The sequence below is a fragment of the Anolis carolinensis genome, chromosome 1 (assembly GCF_035594765.1).
Source record: "Anolis carolinensis isolate JA03-04 chromosome 1, rAnoCar3.1.pri, whole genome shotgun sequence".
NCBI lineage: Eukaryota > Metazoa > Chordata > Lepidosauria > Squamata > Dactyloidae > Anolis > Anolis carolinensis.
In genome coordinates, this window is record NC_085841.1 from 139,031,820 (window position 1) to 139,051,408 (window position 19,589).

At 40.6% G+C, this 19,589-nt stretch overlaps 1 protein-coding gene across 1 annotated transcript; it reads right to left on the reverse strand.

Annotated features, from left to right (window-relative positions):
* Positions 1 to 6,352: 6,352 nt before the first annotated feature.
* Positions 6,353 to 16,280, reverse strand: LOC100553624 (glutathione S-transferase). The gene is made up of 7 exons (XM_003215438.4): positions 16,144 to 16,280; positions 13,787 to 13,893; positions 13,441 to 13,492; positions 12,709 to 12,841; positions 10,526 to 10,673; positions 8,984 to 9,115; positions 6,353 to 8,073 (listed from the first exon to the last, which is right to left on the reverse strand). The coding sequence occupies exons 2-7, from the start codon at positions 13,871 to 13,873 to the stop codon at positions 7,954 to 7,956; spliced, it is 672 nt and encodes a 223-aa protein (XP_003215486.1). The 5' UTR covers positions 13,874 to 13,893; positions 16,144 to 16,280; the 3' UTR covers positions 6,353 to 7,953.
* Between the last annotated feature and the right edge of the window lie 3,309 nt (positions 16,281 to 19,589).

The following is a 19,589-nucleotide window of genomic DNA, read 5'->3' on the forward strand; positions in this document are numbered from 1 at the left end:
CTTTCCTGTCCCTCCTTCTTTGCCCTTCTGTCTGATGTCGTGTTATGTTTTATGTTTTGTGTTTTATGTTTTAAAAGAAACTTCTCATAAAAAATGAACTTATGAATATAAATGAATAGCAAAAGATAATATCCTCTTTCTGGAATGAAACATTTAATCTTCTTCTCAATACGCACGTTGATTCCAATTCTGGCCTTTATCTTCAATGCTATTTTATTAACTTGTTGCTGAGCTTATCACAGAACAGTGAAATTCTCACAGAATTTTCTTGCACACATCAGCTCGGAAGAACAGTCAGCCCTCCACATTTTGGGGTTTTACTTTTGTGGATTTGATTAATATGGTCCCTTTAGAAATCTCTAGATCTTCCAGAACAACTTCTACTGGAAATTGGCTATAGAGTCCCACTAGAGGACAAAGAGATTCCTAGATTGGTATTTTTAATCACAATTTTCCGTACAATTGTGGGGGTCCTGCACCCCTAAACCCAGCACATGTGAGGGCTGACTGTATGTTCCACTGAGTCCATTGAAGTTCTGCTAAGTGGATATATCAGAATGGTGTAAATTTTCACAGCAAAGATTTAAATGTTGGAAAAGCAGCAAGGAAATTAAGAGTTAATTTGTTAAATAGTACATTTTAAAGAGATTACTCATTTTGGCAAATCCCATTTTTAAATTCTTCATCTCAGGGCCCTTCCACACAGCAATATGACCCAGAATATCCAGGCAGATAATCCAGATAATGCTTTGAACTGGGTTATCTGAGTCCACACTGCCATATAATCCAGCCAATGTGGATTTTACACAGCTGTGTGGAAGGAGTATAAGAAGGAAAATCTGAGCTGCTCATTGAATGGAGAAGCATAAGAATAGCTTGATAGTGGTGTTTTTCACTCCAGCATCAATACAGTGGCACAGCGAGTTAAACTGTTGAGCTGCTGAACTTGCTGACCGAAAGGTCAGCGGTTTGAATCCGGGAAGTAGAGTGAGTTCCCGCTGTTAGCCCCAGCTTCTGCCAATTTAGCAGTTCGAAAACATGCAAATGTAAATAGATCAATAGGTACTGCGCTGGCAGGAAGGTAACGGCGCTCCAGCAGGCATGTCGGCCACATGATCTTGGAGACGTCTATGGACAATGCTGGCTCTTCGGCTTAGGAATGGAGATGAGCACCAATGCCCAGAGTCGGACACAACTAGACTTAATATCAGGGGAAAACCTTTACCTAAGATTTAAGCTAATGTCTTTCTATTGTTCAGGTATTAAATACTCATTCATGCACATCTGTGAAAAAGGACAAGGCTTCCGAATATCTTGGGATGCATCTACACACAGAGGCAGGCGTGAGTTACCCAGGGTAAGTCAATTAATGTGCTTGCACCCTAGGTTAAGAAAACACAAAGGTAGATTCAAAGCCTGCTCCAGGATTTGGAATTCCTCTTGTGTTGGGCCAATGGAGACACCAATTTCAGATCCCTGTGTGAGATCCTGGATCCCTATGTGGGATCCTGAATCTCTGTCCTCACAGCCATCATGCTCTCCCTAGACTCAGACAACCTGGGGGGAGTCCGGGAACCAAACCCCCAGCAGATACCAAGGGGCCACTTCATTGCTTGACTGGCAGAGACTTTAGTGCTGTAAGCAAGAGTTTTTCCAAGCTTTAGCAGATCCTTGGTATTCCTTGATGATATTGTGGCATTTCCCCCCGCTTTTACTGAGGGAATTATTCTACAGTTTAAAATGTATCTTTTTATATTAATATTTATTTATTTATTAAAATAGTCATACATTTGTAAATGTTTGTTGTGTACAGTGCAATATTTTCCAGCTATTAGTGTTTCATTATAATTTCTCACATATCTTTCCTTAAGGGGCCACAGTCTTCTATTTGAATAGTACACATAAAAGTATAATCGGATCTAAATTAATATCTGCTTCCTCCTTGACTACAGTCTTATAGGATCCCCTATGCATATTTTTAATTTAATTATACTTTTTAATTGAGATGTTGAATCACTGGTTGCCATTCATTAGCAAAGTTCTCTAATAGTTCTTCTCTTAACGGTACAGTTATTTTGTCCATTATTAGCAAATATGTGATGTATTTTCCCCATTCTTCTAAGGGAGGTATCTCTGAGGTTTTCCAATATCTAGTATATACTATTTGAGCTACCACTGTCATGTAATTTTTGTAATGAATTTTCTTTCTATTTCTTCATCTGGCATGTTTCAAAGGTACATTTGTGGTGTCATTTTAAAGTTTGTGTTTAGCATCTTTTTGAGATATACATGAATTGGTTTCCAGTAGTTTTTTTTTTTTTTTTTACTTTGTTGCATGTTCACCATATGTGGTAAAATGTCTTTCTGGAAACTAGCAAAATATAAAATGTTTCTAAGACTCCTATTCTGTTTAAGAAACGGCCTTATAATCAATACTTTCTCTGATTTTAGTCTGTAAATCGTGGGTCATACCCGAGTTAAGCTCAAAGTGTCAGAAGAGAAAGTGTTACCTGCTATGCTCTGGTGATCTCCCAAATAATAACCATGCCCAACCCGCTCAAAAAACAAACAAGATAGGGTACATTTAGTTTATGACTGCATTGTTCTCATGCAGAATTAAACAGCCAACTAATAATTGCAGAGTTAGATGTAGTTATCTGGCAGAGAGAAGGTGTGCTGCCCTTAGAATTACCACCTAAGCCTCCTCTTCGACATGGTGCCACAAAAGGTCAAGAGGAACCGTTTCAGTGAGGTTTAAGGAAGTTCTGGAGGGCAAGGCAATGCAATTCTCAGGAGCCCCAAAGCAAGGAGGGTTCCTGATCCATCTCTCCACCTTAATCCCACTGTTTCTTCCCCTGCTATAGAAATCCATGTGGCAAGAAAAAATAGCAAAACAAGAAAGTGAGGGGAAACTAAGGAAGACGGCAAAGTCCCCTGGATGCCTGTTCTTCAGATGAGTCATTAGGATTGTTCCATAAAAGCTTCTGGAAGCACCATAGGTCTGCTAGAAATAAAAATGCTGACACCGCCCGCCCCCCCCCCCCAATGCTCTTCAAGTAAGGGGGGAAAAGAAGACAGTGAAAACAATCTGAATATGATGGTACAATTCCCTCCAGTACTACATTTCCAAGAAACACAGTCCACAACTGTTGAGTTCTGAGGGGAATATTCAATGCCTGACCACTAACCTGCTGCTGGAATTGGTGAAGGATCGGCACGTTCTTCTCCTGCACAAGACAGAACTTGTGTGAAGGCCAGTTATAAAGACCTCAGGAAAGGGAAACAACCTCCCATCAGGAGGGGACACCCCCCCCCCAATAAATCTTCTGTGCTAATGCCTTTTCCCCTATAGCATAACTGACCTGTTGAGTGACTTTTTCAGTTTGCTAGCTATCATGGAATGTTTCTCTTACTCACATGATGCAACTCACCTTACAAGAAATCCGTGCAGCTATGTGTACAGTAATCATATTTTTACTACACGCAGCCCCTAATAACATCATTGATTTTATGAACAGACAGGAGATGGCTACTCCAGTTGTCTGGTTAGAAGATATTGACAAGTCATAACCTACCAAGTGTTCAGCACATCTCATGTCACTGCTTGAGACTTGAGGGGCTCTTTTCTGGTCAATAAATGTAAAAATTATAGAACACTAACCAGTCACCAGTACATAAATTCCAAGAAAACTAGATTTCATGTCTCAAATAACAAAGGTGTCTTGTTGTAAAGAAATCCCAAATGTGTTGACATCATGTTCATGAGAAAATTTCCATTAAAAAAATCTTCACCTGTCATTTCTATCACATACTCATGTAGGCGCAAAGATTACCTCAGACTCAGACAATAGCCAGGAAATCAGAAGACGTTTGCTGCTTGGGAGGAGAGCAATGACCAATCTCGATAAAATAATGAAGAGTAGAGACATCACACTAGCCATAAAGGTCCGCATAGTTAAAGCAATAATATTCCCCATAGTAACCTATGGATGCAAGAGCTGGACCATAAGGAAGGCTGAGCGAAGGAAGATTGACGCTTTTGGTGTTGGAGGAAAATCCTGAGAGTGCCTTGGACCGCAAGAAGATCCAACCAGTCCATCCTCCAGGAAATAATGCCCGGCTGCTCACTGGAGAGAAGGATATTAGAGGCAGAGATGAAGTACTTTAGCCACATAATGAGAAGACAGGAAAGCTTAGAAAGAGAATGATGCTGGGGAAAATGGAAGGAAAAAAGAAGAGGGGCTGACCAGGGGCAAGATGGGTGGATGTTATCCTTGAAGTAACTGGCTTGACCTTGAAGGAGCTGGGGGTGGCCATGGCCGACAGAGAGTTCTGGCATGGGCTGGTCCATGAGGTGATGAAAAGTCGGAAGCGACTGAACAAATAAACAACAACTCGTGTTGGGCCTCAGGGCAGGGCTTACTTTGTTGTTTGTGCAACTGTAATTAGCAAACTGAATAAATACCAAGAACCAGGAAGCCCTGGCCCTCAAGCGTTTTGTAACTGGAGGCCAGCATACCAACAGTGCTGTGGATTTGAAAGAGTCACTAATAGAAGGTAAAAGGGAAAAACATGCTGAGAGAAAAGCATGTCAAGCAAACCCTTGTCAGGACTGCTTCCATTTAGAAATCTATGTCCCCACTGTGAAAGACCATGCGGATACAGAATAGGTCTCCACGGTCACTTATGGACCAGCAGCCAAAGCTCTATCCTTGGAAAACAGTCATACTTGGCCACGAGTGATAGCCAGTAATGATGATGCTGCTTTCCAAAGTGAAATGTATGTCCTGCTGTTGAAAGTAGCAACACAAAGCCAAAAGGAGTCAAATTCATTCATTGGTTTCTTTTTTTATATTATGATTAACCCTAATGAATCTCAACCAGACCTCCTGAAACACCACAAGGCTTTATGTGGAATTCAATGATATTCTTTAGAAATCCCCACAGAGAGAATGTGGTCCCCCTACATGGCTCCATTCACATGGGGCTTTCACAGTCAAAGATTTCAAAAACAGATTTACTATCAAGAGGTTTAGCATGCCTCTTCCACCACAGTACTAACAAGCGTTAACTATGGTGCCACTGCTGCTGTCTCTGAGGGATCCTTCACCTGTGTCAACCCTACCGCACCAGCTGCTGCCAGGTATTATTATTATTATTACTATTATTATTATATTTATTTATACCCTGCTTTATTTCTCCTGAAGCGGATTAACATAAAAGCATTAGCATACAATTTAAAATATACAATTATGCAAACATTAAAATAGAATTAAATATAAACAGTATTAAAATTCACAGTTTAAATCAATTAAAACATATTCAGAGTTATAAACCACAGTTTGGCTAATTTCACCTGTCTTCTCAGCAAAGGCCAGGAGCATGAAATCCCAACATGAGTGCTATGATGTGACACTGGCCCCATTTACACTGCCATATAATGAAATTTCAGAATGCAGATTAACCTCATTGAAATGGATTATATAAGGGCCTACACTGCCACATAATCTCATTCAATGCAGTTAATCTTAATTCTGAAACTGCATTAAAACTGCAGTGTTTTAATTTTTATATACTTTTTATCACTTTTTATCATGTTTTTATCATGTTTTAATTGTTTTGTTTTATAGTATATTTGTTGCTGGCCCTCGTGGCAGAATGTAAGCCGCTCTGAATCCCCTCAGGGGGAAGGGCGGGGTATAAATGCATGTAATAAATAAATAAATAAATATATGACAGTGTAGATCCAGATTCAATCAAGGAAGCTACATCCCTGGGTCTGGAGGCCTCTTATTCCTATGCTCACAAAAAGTTGAGGTATTTTTGGCAGAAAATAACCACACACACCCCCAAACAACCCCATGACACACTTTATCAACCTCCTGCTATTTTAGGGTGAGGTCTTTTTCAAAACCAAAAGTGAAGAAACTCTTTAGGAGTCCCTTGGTGGGCAGCGCTACTCCAAGCATCTTCCAGATGCCCATACTTGTTGTAGTGTAGCCTTTTCTGGGTCTCTAAAATCTGTCCTCTGCACAAGTATGGAGGACCATTGGGGGAACTGGAGGGGAAGGGGGGACAGTGGAGTGAGAAAGTAGGATCCCAGAATATCTCTATTCTTGACCATTCTATACTTTGCAATATCCTTTTCTAATACTAGGTATCAGAAGAGCATTTTAGGGGCTCATCTTCTGGCAAGATGCACAGAATTCTTCATTCTATATCTCAAGAACTGAATGTTTCAACTCGGCCGGAGGAATGCCAGCAAGAGGAACTTTTAAGCAAGTTTGCAACGCAGTGCTAAGATAAGGCTGCCCAAACCCAACAACTGGAAGGTGAGACTGGAAACTTTGACTTCATGATTATTAGAATATTTATTCTTCTTCAATATACAGGTACTTCTTAACCTTCAAATAATCACCACAGGACTATTCAGGTTATCCTGGCACTTGAGGGTTACAAATCACACATCTAGTCTTCCCCCATTCCCAGGATTGAAATGTGAACATAGGTCAAAATGTAAATAATACATCAAGTAAGTAACATTTCCTGCTCTTTCGTGAAACCCAAAAGCAGTTATTTCACCTTGTCCAATAGTAGTGAGAGCCCCTTTAAACTGATCTTTTAAGAAAGGCTGAGGAAACAGTGGTTTGAATGCTGAACTACAGTAAAGAGGGTTCAACCACATGCTCAGCCGTATCACATAATCTTAGCCTCACACAACTCCATAATGGGGTTGGCATAAGTTGGAATTAACTTGTTTCACACAATTACACCAACAAGGAACTGTTCCAGCTTCTTCAAGTAGAGGCAGTGTGTAACTTCAGTCTTCTTCCAGCACTCAGTGAGGAGTTGCAAGGGAGAAAGAAGAACCAGGAGGGCAAAATAATGTGTTCTCTGGAAGTATTTTGGGGGAGTTGGACTGTTTCTTTAGGAACTTGGAAGCAAATGTTGAGGTGCTGTTGCTGTCAATGTTAACCTTCTTTTGAACCTGCTTCTGGGATAAAGTTCAGCACCTTGGAAAGCTCTTTCAAGTAGATTTGCTGGGTACATTTATTGCCCTACAATCAAGGAAGCCTGCAGGGCAAGACATTCCTCAATAAATGAAAGTATTACAGAACACCCATTGGTCCCCAGTACATAAATGCCCCAAAACCTAAATTCTGAATAGGTGTGGATACCATGAAATTTCATGCCTCAAATAAAGGAGGTGTCTTGCTGTAAAGAAACCTAGAATGTGCTGTGATCCTGCTCATGGGGAAAATGTCCATTAAAATCTTCCTTTACTTGTCACTTCTGTGATTCTGTTTAACTCCCATGGGTTCACCCTACAAAATATTGTGCTTTGTCATTCAGTGAGAGCTTACTGGAGTTCTCTGTTTGAGAATTAAAATGTCCCCTCCCTGCGCCTACTGTAAATTCCAGGATTTCACACCCATTAAAAGTAGAATCACAGTCGTGTATAAACATAACTTTTATGGCCTCTTGACAGTGGAGAAGCATACTGACCTTTTCTAGTCACATTCATGCAAATTTTTATCAGAAGTTTATCAATGTGATTGTCATGTATTTAACAAGTTACCATAATACCATAAGTCAAACAAATGCTTAGCTAGCTACAATATTAATGGTGTAAAATATTTTATTTCATGTTAATTTAATGGCACACAGCATGTTGGCAGTTTCTCCTTAGTTGGTTTTGCAGTTCTGCTATTAATTTAGTTTCCTAATGTAATTATGAGGATTTACCCAGACCCATTTATGACTTTTGAATGATTTGAAATCAAGGGCCCATCTCAATTTGGTGCAATGGTACACAGTATTATAACAGTTTCTCAGTTATGTGGATTTATAAGATCTTATGATTGCACCTCTTTGGAATGATTTGAAATCAGAATTTCTGCACTTTGCTTGAAGCTATGATAGTAAAGTAGTTGCCGTCTTCAGCTGAACAACTCATTGGAAAACTTTCATTACTTCTGCAACTGTTTTGTCATCAGGAGCTGGTTTTCTTGGACTACCAGGCTGAAGAAATTTCTTAATGTTAGGGATGTTGCTTATTCTTGTTTTAAAAGCCTACAAGAGAGAGAGTGTGTTCAGGAATACATGAATATTACACAAAGAAAAAATTATATCCCTGATTGTTTGTCATTTCAACAGCATAACGGCATTACAACTTGGCAATAGAAAAGTAAATGCATAAATAAAATGTATTTCAGAAAGCCCCTATCTGAAGATAAATAATCCTAATCTCTTTGATTAAAGCAAGAAATATTCTGTCCTCTGCGTAACCAAGAGTTGCACATTCATGACTGCTGCATATACAATCCTTATATATCTCCCTATTTAAAGGAGACAGGGACATGAAATCCCACCAACACCAATGTATTATTCAGCTGCCACAGTGGTTGTTGGTGCCAACCCCCACTCGTGCAAGTTATCTCTGTTGCAAGGGCGGTGTGTGCGTGTGTGTTGTAACAGGGACCCTGTTTCTGCCTGGAACAAGAGAGAGAACACATGTGAGGGGATAGGTATGACAGTCAACCACTTTTCGAAAATCAGGGAAACAGCTCAGTTAGTTGTAGTGGCTGCTGACCAATAACTGGGAATGGGAGGGATTAGGCCAAGTCTTATGACCTTGCTAGGTACTTTCTGTAGTTGCATAGCAATGTAATGAGCTCATAGATACTTGCAAGGGACTTGTTTATTCTATGACCCATTTGATTTTTTGCTTTATTTTCTCAATTTTATCACTATTTTAGACTTCAGGTTTCATATGCCTTGCCCAACATAGCTAAAAGAACTGACTTTTGGAGACCCAGAGTTTCCGCATCCCTCCTCCATTGAACATAAATATTTTCCACTGCTTTGTGAATCCACCCAGACAGGATTTGCACACCATCTTCTAGTGTCTAAAAACACATGGGACCCACTACCCTGCACAACTCTGTTGCCATTCCAAGCCTTGCCAAAACTGGTTGTTTACCTTTAAAAGAGGAAACTTGGAGAGGACATCCGCCTTCAACTCTTCTGTGGCTAAAATGCTCTCAAGCACCTGGATATCTGCTCTGCTGAGCTGATTCCCCACCAGAAAATCTTGTCCATGATCTTTCAGGACCTACAGGACAGAAAACATTTTAAGAGGCTTTCAGTGCTACAGGTTAGTGGTTCTCAAGCCTTTGCTTCTCCAAGTATTATGGACTGCAGCTCCCGCAATCCTAGACCACTGGCCACGCTAAAGGGGACTTCTGGGAGTTGAATCCAAAGTGCGGAGAGTCAAATGTTGACAGTCACTGCTCTAAGCATATATAGTAAACTGAAACAATACAGCTGGACTACTTTGAGGATCATCCGTTGGAGAATACTGCATCATTAAAATAGAATATTCATAGCTGGATTGACTTATGTTTTTGAAGAGCCACTGCCATGTTTTGGACACCATGAACATATAACACGAATGGCAGGAGATTGGACTAGATGGCCTTTATGGTCCCATCCAGTTCTAAGATTTTCTGATAGTACTATGCTATTCCTGTACTGAATGGCAACATTGTGAAACTGAATACATAACCAAAAGAGTCACACCACCAATTGCCACAAGGACAGATGGATACACATCTGCATGTACAATTCCACCTCCACGATCCTAAACTGAATACCAATGTTCTGCATTAGACAACAGTATAACACTTGTATTCTCAACAGGGAAACAAAAATGTTCTTTGAACTGGATTGATATTGTTATATCATCCCGTTTCATAATGCAGATTAACTATATTGAACTGGATTATATGAGTCTACACTGCAATATAATCCACTTCAATGCAGTTAATCCATCTGCATTCTGAAACTGGATAATGTGGGAGTGTAGATTCAGCCCAAAAGTCTTCAAGTCCCAAGTAAGATAAGCCACCAAAGCCCCATGGGTCCTATTGTGCAATGGGCATTGCAGCACCAGGAGTGCCATTTTGTATTGTGGCCTCTCATATAGTGATGCGTTGTATGGGTTGGCCCAATGCATAAAACCACAATTCCCTACTAAATTATGAAATGTATCCTGTCTTGCAGGGCCTGTGCTCCTGTTTATTCCTCTCCATTGTTACTGATTTCTGATATACAGTAGAGTCTCACTTATCCAACCTTCGCTTATCCAATCTTCTGTATTATCCAACATAGCTTGCCATTTTGTAGTCAGTATTTTTGTAGTCAGATTTTCAATGCATTGAGAAGTTTTGGTGCTAAATACGTAAATAAAGTAATTATTACATAATGTTATCATGTATTGAACTGCTTTTCCTGCTTTTTCATGATATTTTGGTGCTTAATTTGTAAAATCATAACATAAATGTTTAATAGGCTTTTTCTTAATCCCTCCTTATTATCCAACGCTTTCGCTTATCCAACATTCTGCCGGCCCGTTTATGTTGGATAAGTGAGACTCTACTATACCAAATAACCATACTACCAATGGCTAACATTTGTTGAGCTTAAGAAAGCCACCTTTTCTCATAGCACAGTAGCCTCCAACCTTTTCAAAAACTGGGAAATATCTGCCAGTAGCTTTCTCAAGAGCCGCTACTGTTTCCTTCTCCCTCTCCTTCGGATCCGTGTATTTCCAGGGCAGCATCATGATCATTTCACTTAAGTCAAAAGCGCCTTCACTGTACATATCAATTCTGTTAAAAAAAGAGAGAGAATGTGTCATGATGCTTTCTAATCATTCATACCACAAAATTTACTCTGTAGGACTGAAAAACACAATACTCAGACTCCCATCTTGGATAAGATCCTTCTTTCTGTTGTTTTGATATGCAGTGTATCCATACTGTAGAATTATAACAGTTTGACATTACTTTAAATGTTCTGGTATCATTCTACAGAATCTTGTGAAACTACAATCCCAGTATTCCATAGGGTGGAGCTATGATCCTTAAAGTGGTATCTTGTTGCTATATCTCTGTGGATGCACCCCTGATGCTATGGATTTAATGTGGCTTACTCATAAATGTCCACATTGCATTCCTTCAAACAAAGAGCATTATTTTTTTCATATAAATAATTGTTCATGTAATTTAAAGAAAACATTGAGAAAAGTGCATTAATTTCCAGTACTGTTAGAATCATGGAATCATAGAATCGTAGAGTTGGAAGAGACCTCACGGGCCATCCAGTCCAACCCCCTGCAAAAAGCAGGAAAATCTCATTCAAAGCACCCCTGACAGAAGGCCATCCAGTCTCTGCTTAAAAGCCTCCAAAGAAGGAGCCTCCTCCACAGTCCAGAGCTGAGAATTTCACTGCCGAACAGCTCTCACAGTGAGGAAGTTCTTCCTGATGTTCAGGTGGACTCTCCTTTCCTGTAGTTTGAAGCCATTGTTCCGCGTCCTAATCTGCAGGGCAGCAGAAAACAAGCTTGCTCCCTCCTCCCTATGACTTCCCTTCACATATTTGTATATGGCTATCATGTCTCCTCTCAGCCTTCTCTTCTGCAGGCTAAACATACCCAGCTCTTTAAGCCGCTCCTCATAGAGTTTGTTCTCCTCTGGATGCTTTCCAGCTTGTCAACATCTCCCTTCAATTGCGGTGCCCAGAATTGGACACAGTTCCATTATCTGTGGCATAGTGGGTTAAAGCCTTGTGAATTGAAGGTTGGGTTGCTGACCTGAAGGCTGCCAGGTTTGAATCCAACCCAGGGAGAGCATGGATGAGCTCCCTCTATCAGCTCCAGCTCCATGTAGGGACATGAGAGAAGCCTCTCACAAGGATGGTAAAAATATCAAAACATCCAGGTGTCCCCTGGGCAACATCCTTGCAGACGGCCAATTCTCTCAACCAGAAGTGACTTGCAGTTTCTCAAGTCACTCCTGACATGAAAAAAAAAAATCTGTGCAGAGACCAAAAGGGGGTGATAGATAGAGAAGGATATCCATTTTATGAGGAGTAGGGGGGTTTGAAGAAGTAAAGCCATTTTCCTCTGCTTTCCTGTTATATCCCACCACCCACGTCGCCGTCATGGGAATAATTCTCATTTATGAAATGGAAAGTGGGGAGGGGGAATAACCAATGAAAATGGGGGAAATTGTTTTCCTCCTTAACTCCCGTCCCGCAATTAAATGGACTATCCTTCTTTGTCTAGAGCCCCATTTTGGCCTCTGCCCAGATTATGGAACAGCACCTAAATTCCCATTTGTGGGATTAAATTAATAGCTGAAGCAAAGGTAAATAATATGTTGGCCCCCTAAGTGTTGCTGGGTGCTGCACACATCATCTCTTTATACCAGTGATTCTGAACCTGTGGGTTCTCAAACATTTTGGCTTTCAACTCCTAGGAATCCTAACAACTGGTAAACCGACTGGGATTTCTGGGAGTGGTAGGCCAAAATAACTGGGGACCCACAGGTTGAGAACCACTGCTTTACACTGAAAACAAGGGCTAGAGCTGATGAGAACCAGAGTTCAATAACAAATAGAAGAGCACAACCTGCCCATCCCAGACTAGAGGATAAACTTTGGAGAAAGGGTGCTTGGCTTGTAATGAACCCAGACTAAATAGTGCTCTACTCTGCACTTTTTAGTTGTGATTGGCAGTGGTAATGAGCTGAACCATGCTGATTTATAAGTTATCAACAGATCATCAGGCAAACCCGATTTCCCATACCTTACACAGCAAGGACAAGCAAACATGCATTAAGCAAATGTAGAAAGGTTGCTCACAGTGCCCTCTGCTTGATGTCCTTCCCACTGAGATTGTATTTTGCTGCAATGTAGTTGAGAATGGCTCGGCTCTGCGCCAGCTTCATCCCATCTATTTCCACCACAGGCACTTGCTGGAAGAGCAGGACTCCATCTTGTCGAGGGAGAGGGAAAAATTTTATTTTCCACACAACCAATACAAGGCAGTCCATATTCACTCTTAATTCTGAATAAGAACCTGCATTGCGTAAATCTATGAGGGTTGAACTATAACCTTGGAGACTAGGATGAATCCTCCTTCAGCCATGGAAACCCATTGGGTGACCTTGGACAAGTCGCATACTTTCAGCCTCAGAGGAAAACAAGGGCAAAATCCCTCTGAACAAATAATAAAACCAATAAAATCCCCATAATAGGGTCCAACTTAATGGCAAACAACAACAGGTTCTGACATATTTGGTACAACTTAATGCAGAACATGGGTAGCAAGTCCTATATGAAAACATACAAGAAGAGAACCTGTTTGTTCTTTACATGACATTGTTCAGAGAATCCACACAGGTTTCTGCTGCTCCATTACCATGAATTCACGTTTTGTCATTAGCTATGATGAGGACAATAGAGTAATTAAGCTTCTTTATGTCTGTGTTAATACCTTTAAGGGTTTATTCACAAATACATAAAATATGTGTTTATCCTATATAGTTTTAGTCACCAAAGAAGACACATTAAAAGTTTAGACAACATACACACCTTTCTTTAATTTTTCTAGATCTGCCTTTGACTGGATATATTGCTCTTCAAACTAGCAAATAAAGAAACAAGAAAGGTAAATGATTGAAAGATTTCATAATGTAAAATGCACCCTAATGTCAGTATTTCATGTTTGTTTTTAAAAAAGTCTCTGAAGCTTGGGAGGAAACACATGGAGAGTGACACACTCTCTCAATTTCAAAGTAAAGGGGGTGAATTTGGCCATGAAATGAAAGTGCTCCCCTTCCTGGAATTAACTGATAAAACCCAGGAACCCAAATGAATTCTAAAAGTGATAGAATGCATTCTTTTTTTTTTTTTTTGGGGGGGGGGAGTGAAAACAAACCTCAACTCCAGCAGCAGATAACAACCACCTGATGGTTTCCATTCGACCTCTTAGATTAAAGTAATGAAGCTTAGGTTTCCCAGCCATATTTCCAAATGTTTCCTTCCCTGTTTGGACAAAGAAGATCACTTTAAAATGAAATATGGTGACATATGGGAGATGGGATCTTGAAGAAAGAGAATAGCTTTCAATACCCTGCTGTATGATCTGATTTGATTATGATAATAATATAATACTTTATTTATAACCTTCCCTATCTGATATGCAGTGTTATTATTGGGAAAACATTTCTATTTCAAATTGCATACAGTACATATGCACTGCTAAATAATGTTAATAATATTTAAGGATTTTCTACACAGAAAATCCAGTTCAAAGCAGATAATATGGGTTATCTATTTTGATAATCTGGATTATATGGCAGTGTAGAAAGGGCCTGAGTAACATGCACTTGCCATGAAGTTGCTCCTGTCAGTCTTCATGACAACCAGGGACTTCTCAATCTTGCTGCAGGGTAAACTGAGTACCATATTTCATCAACTGTAAAACACCATTGATTGTAAAACACACCCTAATTTTAGCATCACCACCACTGACAAAAATATATAAGATATGCCTCTGATTCTAAAATGCATCCCATTTTTAGATATGTTTATATAGGAAAATTATATAGGAAAAAATGCATCTTAGAACTGAAAAACATACTGGGTTGTTGTGTGTCTTTCGGGCTGTGTGGCCATGTTCCAGAAGCATTCTCTCCTGACGTTTCGCCCACATCTATGGCAGGCATCCTCAGAGGTTGTGAGGTATGGAGAAAACTAAGCAAAGAGGTTAATATATATCTGTGGAAAGTCTAGGGTGAGAGAGGTCAGTGTGAATGTTATGTAGTTAATCACTTTAATTAGCATTGAAAAGCTTATCTGCTGTCTTCTTCCTGCCTCTGGGGCATCCTTTGTTTAGAGTCGTTAACTGCCCTAGGTTGATTCATGTCTGGAAATCCTCTGTTTTCAGAGTATTGCTTTTTATTTACTGTTCTGATTCTTGAGTTTTTTAATACTGGTAGCCAGATTTTGTTCATTTTCATGGTTTCTTCCTTTCTGTTGAAGTTGTCCACATGCTTGTGGATTTCAATGGCTTCTCTGTGTAGTCTGACATGATAGTTGTTAGAATGGTCCAGCATTTTTGTGTTCTCAAATAGTATTCTGTGTCCAGGCTGGTTCATCAAATGCTCTACTATGGCTGATTTCTCTGGTTGAATTAGTCTGCAGTGCCTTTCATGTTCTTTGACTCTTGTTTGGGCGCTGCGTTTGGTGGTCCCTATGTAGACTTGTCCACAGCTGCATGGTATCCGGTAGACTCCTGCAGAAGAGAGAGGATCCCTCTTGTCCTTCGCTGACCGTAGCATTTGTTGGATTTTCTTCGTGGGTCTGTAGATAGTTTGTAGGTTGTGCTTCTTCATCAGCTTCCCTATGCGGTCAGTAGTTCCCTTGATGTATGGTAAGAACACCTTTCCTCTGGGTGGATCTTTGTCTTGACTCTCATGGCTTGTTCTTGGCCTTGCAGCTCTTCTGATGTCTGTGGTGGAGTATCCATTGGCCTGTAGAGCCCAGTTTAGGTGGTTGAGTTCACCTTGGAGGAGGTGAGGTTCGCAGATTCTTTGTGCACGGTCTGTCAGGGCTTTGATTGTGCTCCTTTTTTGACTTGGGTGATGGTTGGAGTTTTTATGAAGGTATCTATCTGTGTGTGTAGGTTTCCTGTAAACTGTGTGGCCCAATTGTTGATTGGGTTTGCGGTTGAGTTCACCTTGGAGGAGGTGAGGTTCGCAGATTCTTTGTGCACGGTCTGTCAGGGCTTTGATTGTGCTCCTTTTTTGACTTGGGTGATGGTTGGAGTTTTTATGAAGGTATCTATCTGTCCACTAAAAGGGGCTAAGGCGGGGGGGGGGGACTTGTATATAAATACAGGACAAACAACTCCAGTACTGGGATACTTTGCAAGTCCACTTGCCCAGCTGCAACTGTTGGTAGCAAGCCACCAAGATCTGGCAAGCAAGGTAGTCCAAATGCAAGTTTAGTGAGACCCAAGGCAAGGAGGGTCAACAATCCACCGCATCCCCCTTAACCCCCAGTTTTCTCTCTCTCGTTAGAAAAGGGACAGAGAAAAGCACAAAATGAAGAGAGGGAAAACTTGGGAGGAGAGCAAAGTTCCCTGCCAGAGATTGCAAATCAGGAAAAAAACAAAAACAAATTAACAACAAGAGGTGCCTTTGGGCCCAGTGTGGAGATGCTTCTTCCTGCCAGAGCCCCAAATTCCCAAGGAAGGCGACCTTGAAGACTTTTTGTTGCCTGGCTACTCACCTGCTGCTAGAAGAGATGAAAGACCTGCAAGTTTTTCTCCTGCTCAAGGATAGTTAGAAAATCCTCAGGGAGAGGGGAGAACTGCCTATCAGAAGGAGACACTCCCCTCTGCAAACACAGAGGTGTGCCAGCTGTACTCGTGCCTTCTCACCCAGAGTACAAACGGGCAATTCAGTTTGCCACCACCCATAGGAAGACTTCCATCTCACCCCTTTCCATACTTTAACAGTCATGTCAGCGACCTTATCCACCGATTCTGCACTCATAGATTGCGCCATTCTTATTATTATTTAACATCTAAAAAGCAAACTGATTTTGCCGTTTGATAGAGGGGACGCCATCTACTACGCCAGATTCCAAAATTCCATATTTATTTAATGCTTAGACCATAGGTCTTTCGCATGCAAGACAAACAAACAGACACACAAAAGCCAGACCATCAAATACAATATAAAACATGCCATTAAAACCCTATATAAATCATTAAAACATTAAAATGCTGCAAATATCAATGTCAGGATATGCCCTTCAAATACTACATATTTCATGGATTAGAACCAACATAATTAAAAACAAGATAAAACCAAGTAAGTACAGCATTATTAAAACCCAAGCAGGGAACACCTTGGATATAAAAAAAACCCCACTATTAGTTAAAAGCATCCCCAGCACAGTCAACCGCAACATTAGAGATCAGTTTTGCCCAGATTTTCTGAGCTGCCAGGGCAAAAAGGGCCACCTTATGAGTAACTGCAGGGTTAGTGTTGGACAGAAGGTAAAAAAATCCTTTCTGACACCATATTCATTAGGAGGGGATAAAGAATAGGTCCCAGAATTGTAGTTCTTGGCTCAGAATACAAACAAACAAATAGTGAGGCAAATCCTCAATTTCTGGGGCCCCACGAAGAGCCAGAGGGATGCCTGTATATCTACCATCAATCACAGCTGTGTGGGCATACTTTGGCAATGAAGGGCTGTGAAGGCTTGCCTAAGTTTTGGAAATGTGAGCCTAGTCAGGTAGATAGCCCTATCATGGTCAAGTTTGTACAATCTGTATCAGTGGGAAAATTTTGAGTTATTAATAGCCTGCCTATCCAGGTGAACACTGTGATTGAAAATATATTCCTTGAGCTTCTCCCTTGAGTTCAAGATGGAGGGTGTATTGGTCAGAGTGGGGTGAAATTCAAGCAGCTTCTGGTATCTTGTATTCCAGACTTTGCATTTTGCTATCTGTTCAAAACATCCTCTGGGGGGACCCTAACTGATGAATCTTTTACACTTCTCCAATAATTAAATAGGGTGAAGTGAATACGTGATCTAATGGAAGGGAGACCAACCTCTGCTCGGACTAAGGCTGCTGGGGCGCCTGGTGGGAGCCTCAGTAGTTTCTTAAGAAATTTATTTTGAAGGGTCTCTAGTTTCACTGTTTGAATCTCATCCCATCCCCAAACAGCAGCACCATACAAAATCTGGGCTATGACTTTACTCTGGAATATTTTAAGTGCTGGGACAAAAAGATGCCCCCCTGCAGTGTTGTAAAATCTAAGGATTGCTCCAAAAGTTTTCAAAGCCACTGTTTTAATATGTTATATATGGGATTTCCAAGATAGTTTTTTCTGTGAAATGGATTCCAAGGTACTTAAATTCCTGGCATTGTTCAATTTGGTGACCCCTGATGGTCCATCTGTGTTGAGAGTGTCTTCTTCTAAACACCATTACTTTTGTTTTATTATAGTTGATATTCAGCTTTTCTTCAGAACAATAAGTGCCAAGCTTAGAAAGCAATCTTCTCAGCCCAATCTGGGTAGGTGAGATTAGAACCATGTCATCAGCATACAATAAAATGGAAATTTTCTTGGATCCTACTGTGGGTGGAAAAAAATTCTGGCCCTGAGAGTGCAGGTATTATGTTATTCAGATATAGATTAAAGAGTGCTGTTGCCAGTAGACATCCTTGTTTTACTCTTTTATTTGTATGGATGGGGTCAGTTAATGAGCCAGAGATACCAACTCTTATTCTAGCCGTGGTGTTAGTATAAAGTGCCTTGATTAAAAACAGTAGGCGCTTATCCATGCTGGTGTTAGCCAGTTTATGCCACAACAGGTTTCTATCGATAGAATCAAAAGCTGCTGCTAAGTCGACAAAGGCAACAAATAGATGTTTGATAGGTTCGGCAATGGCTTGTTGGGCTAAAAAATACAAGGTCAAACACTGGTCGATTGTACTTTGTCCTTTTCTGAAACCAGCCTGTTCAGGTTAAATGATTTGGTTATATTCCCAGTCTTCTAATTTGTTTAACAGAAGTCTACTATATAACTTCGAATCAATATCTAAGAGGCTAAAAGGGCGATAGTTGTTGGGATCTTGTTTATCACCTTTCTTATAAATGGGGACAACTATGCTCTGTTTCCAACCCTCTGGGACTATGCCTGTGTCATTGATTTGTGAGAACACTTTGGCTAATATTGGAGCCCACCACTCTGGAAAGTTCTTAAATATTTCTGGGGGCATCATATTTTCCCCTGGGGCCTTGCTCAGAGCAAGGGCTGTAATCAATTTCTTTACCCCAGAAGTTGACACAGGAGACCAGTGAGGCAAACCGATGGTAATGGGAGCACTAGTAGAATTCCCTGGGGAAGTAGCTCCATAAATCTTACTAAAATGATCAAACCATTGCTGTGTTGAAATATGCCCAAGCACTACCGGCCTGACCGTATGCATTCCAGTTGAGATGATATCCCAAAACTGCTTTTCATTCTTTTCCAGCACAGCTAAGGCTAATTGGTTCCACTGAGCTCTAACATGTGCGTCTTTTTCTGCTTTAAAAGTGCCTTATAGGATGCCCTCATTTGAGCTAGACTTACAGTAACAGCAGCAACATTTTTTCCTAAGTGTATGTTTGAAATACTCCATTAGAGCTTGCCTGGCGCTTCTACATTCAGAATCAAACCATCTGATAATTCTCACCTTACTGGGGTTTAGTTGTTTGTTACAGACCAGTTTGGGTCTGAGATTTTGAATGATGGTTTGATAGGCATGTAAAATGTCTGTGTTAGAGTCTAGGATGTATTGTTGGTGAAGTCTATAGGGATTGCTCTCCAATATGTGTAGAATGGAGCTGCCTAAGTTGACTGACCACCTTATTCTTCGTTCTCCAACATGGATTCCATTTAGATTTTGGGAGGATTGTGCTGGAGGTGATGTTTCAAAGTTAAATATGAGAGACAAAGGAAAATGATTGCTCTCAACCCTATTATTAATTGCAAAGCTTTGAATATCAGGTAGCAGGTCGGCAGAAACTGCTATATAATCGATAGTACTAGTTCCCCTGTTGGTGACATAGGTATAGGCACCTTGTGTTATATCATGCTGGGTTCCGTTGAGGCAATGCAATTGATGCAAGGATAGGACCTCTAAGAAACTCAGACCTGACTTGTTTCTAATT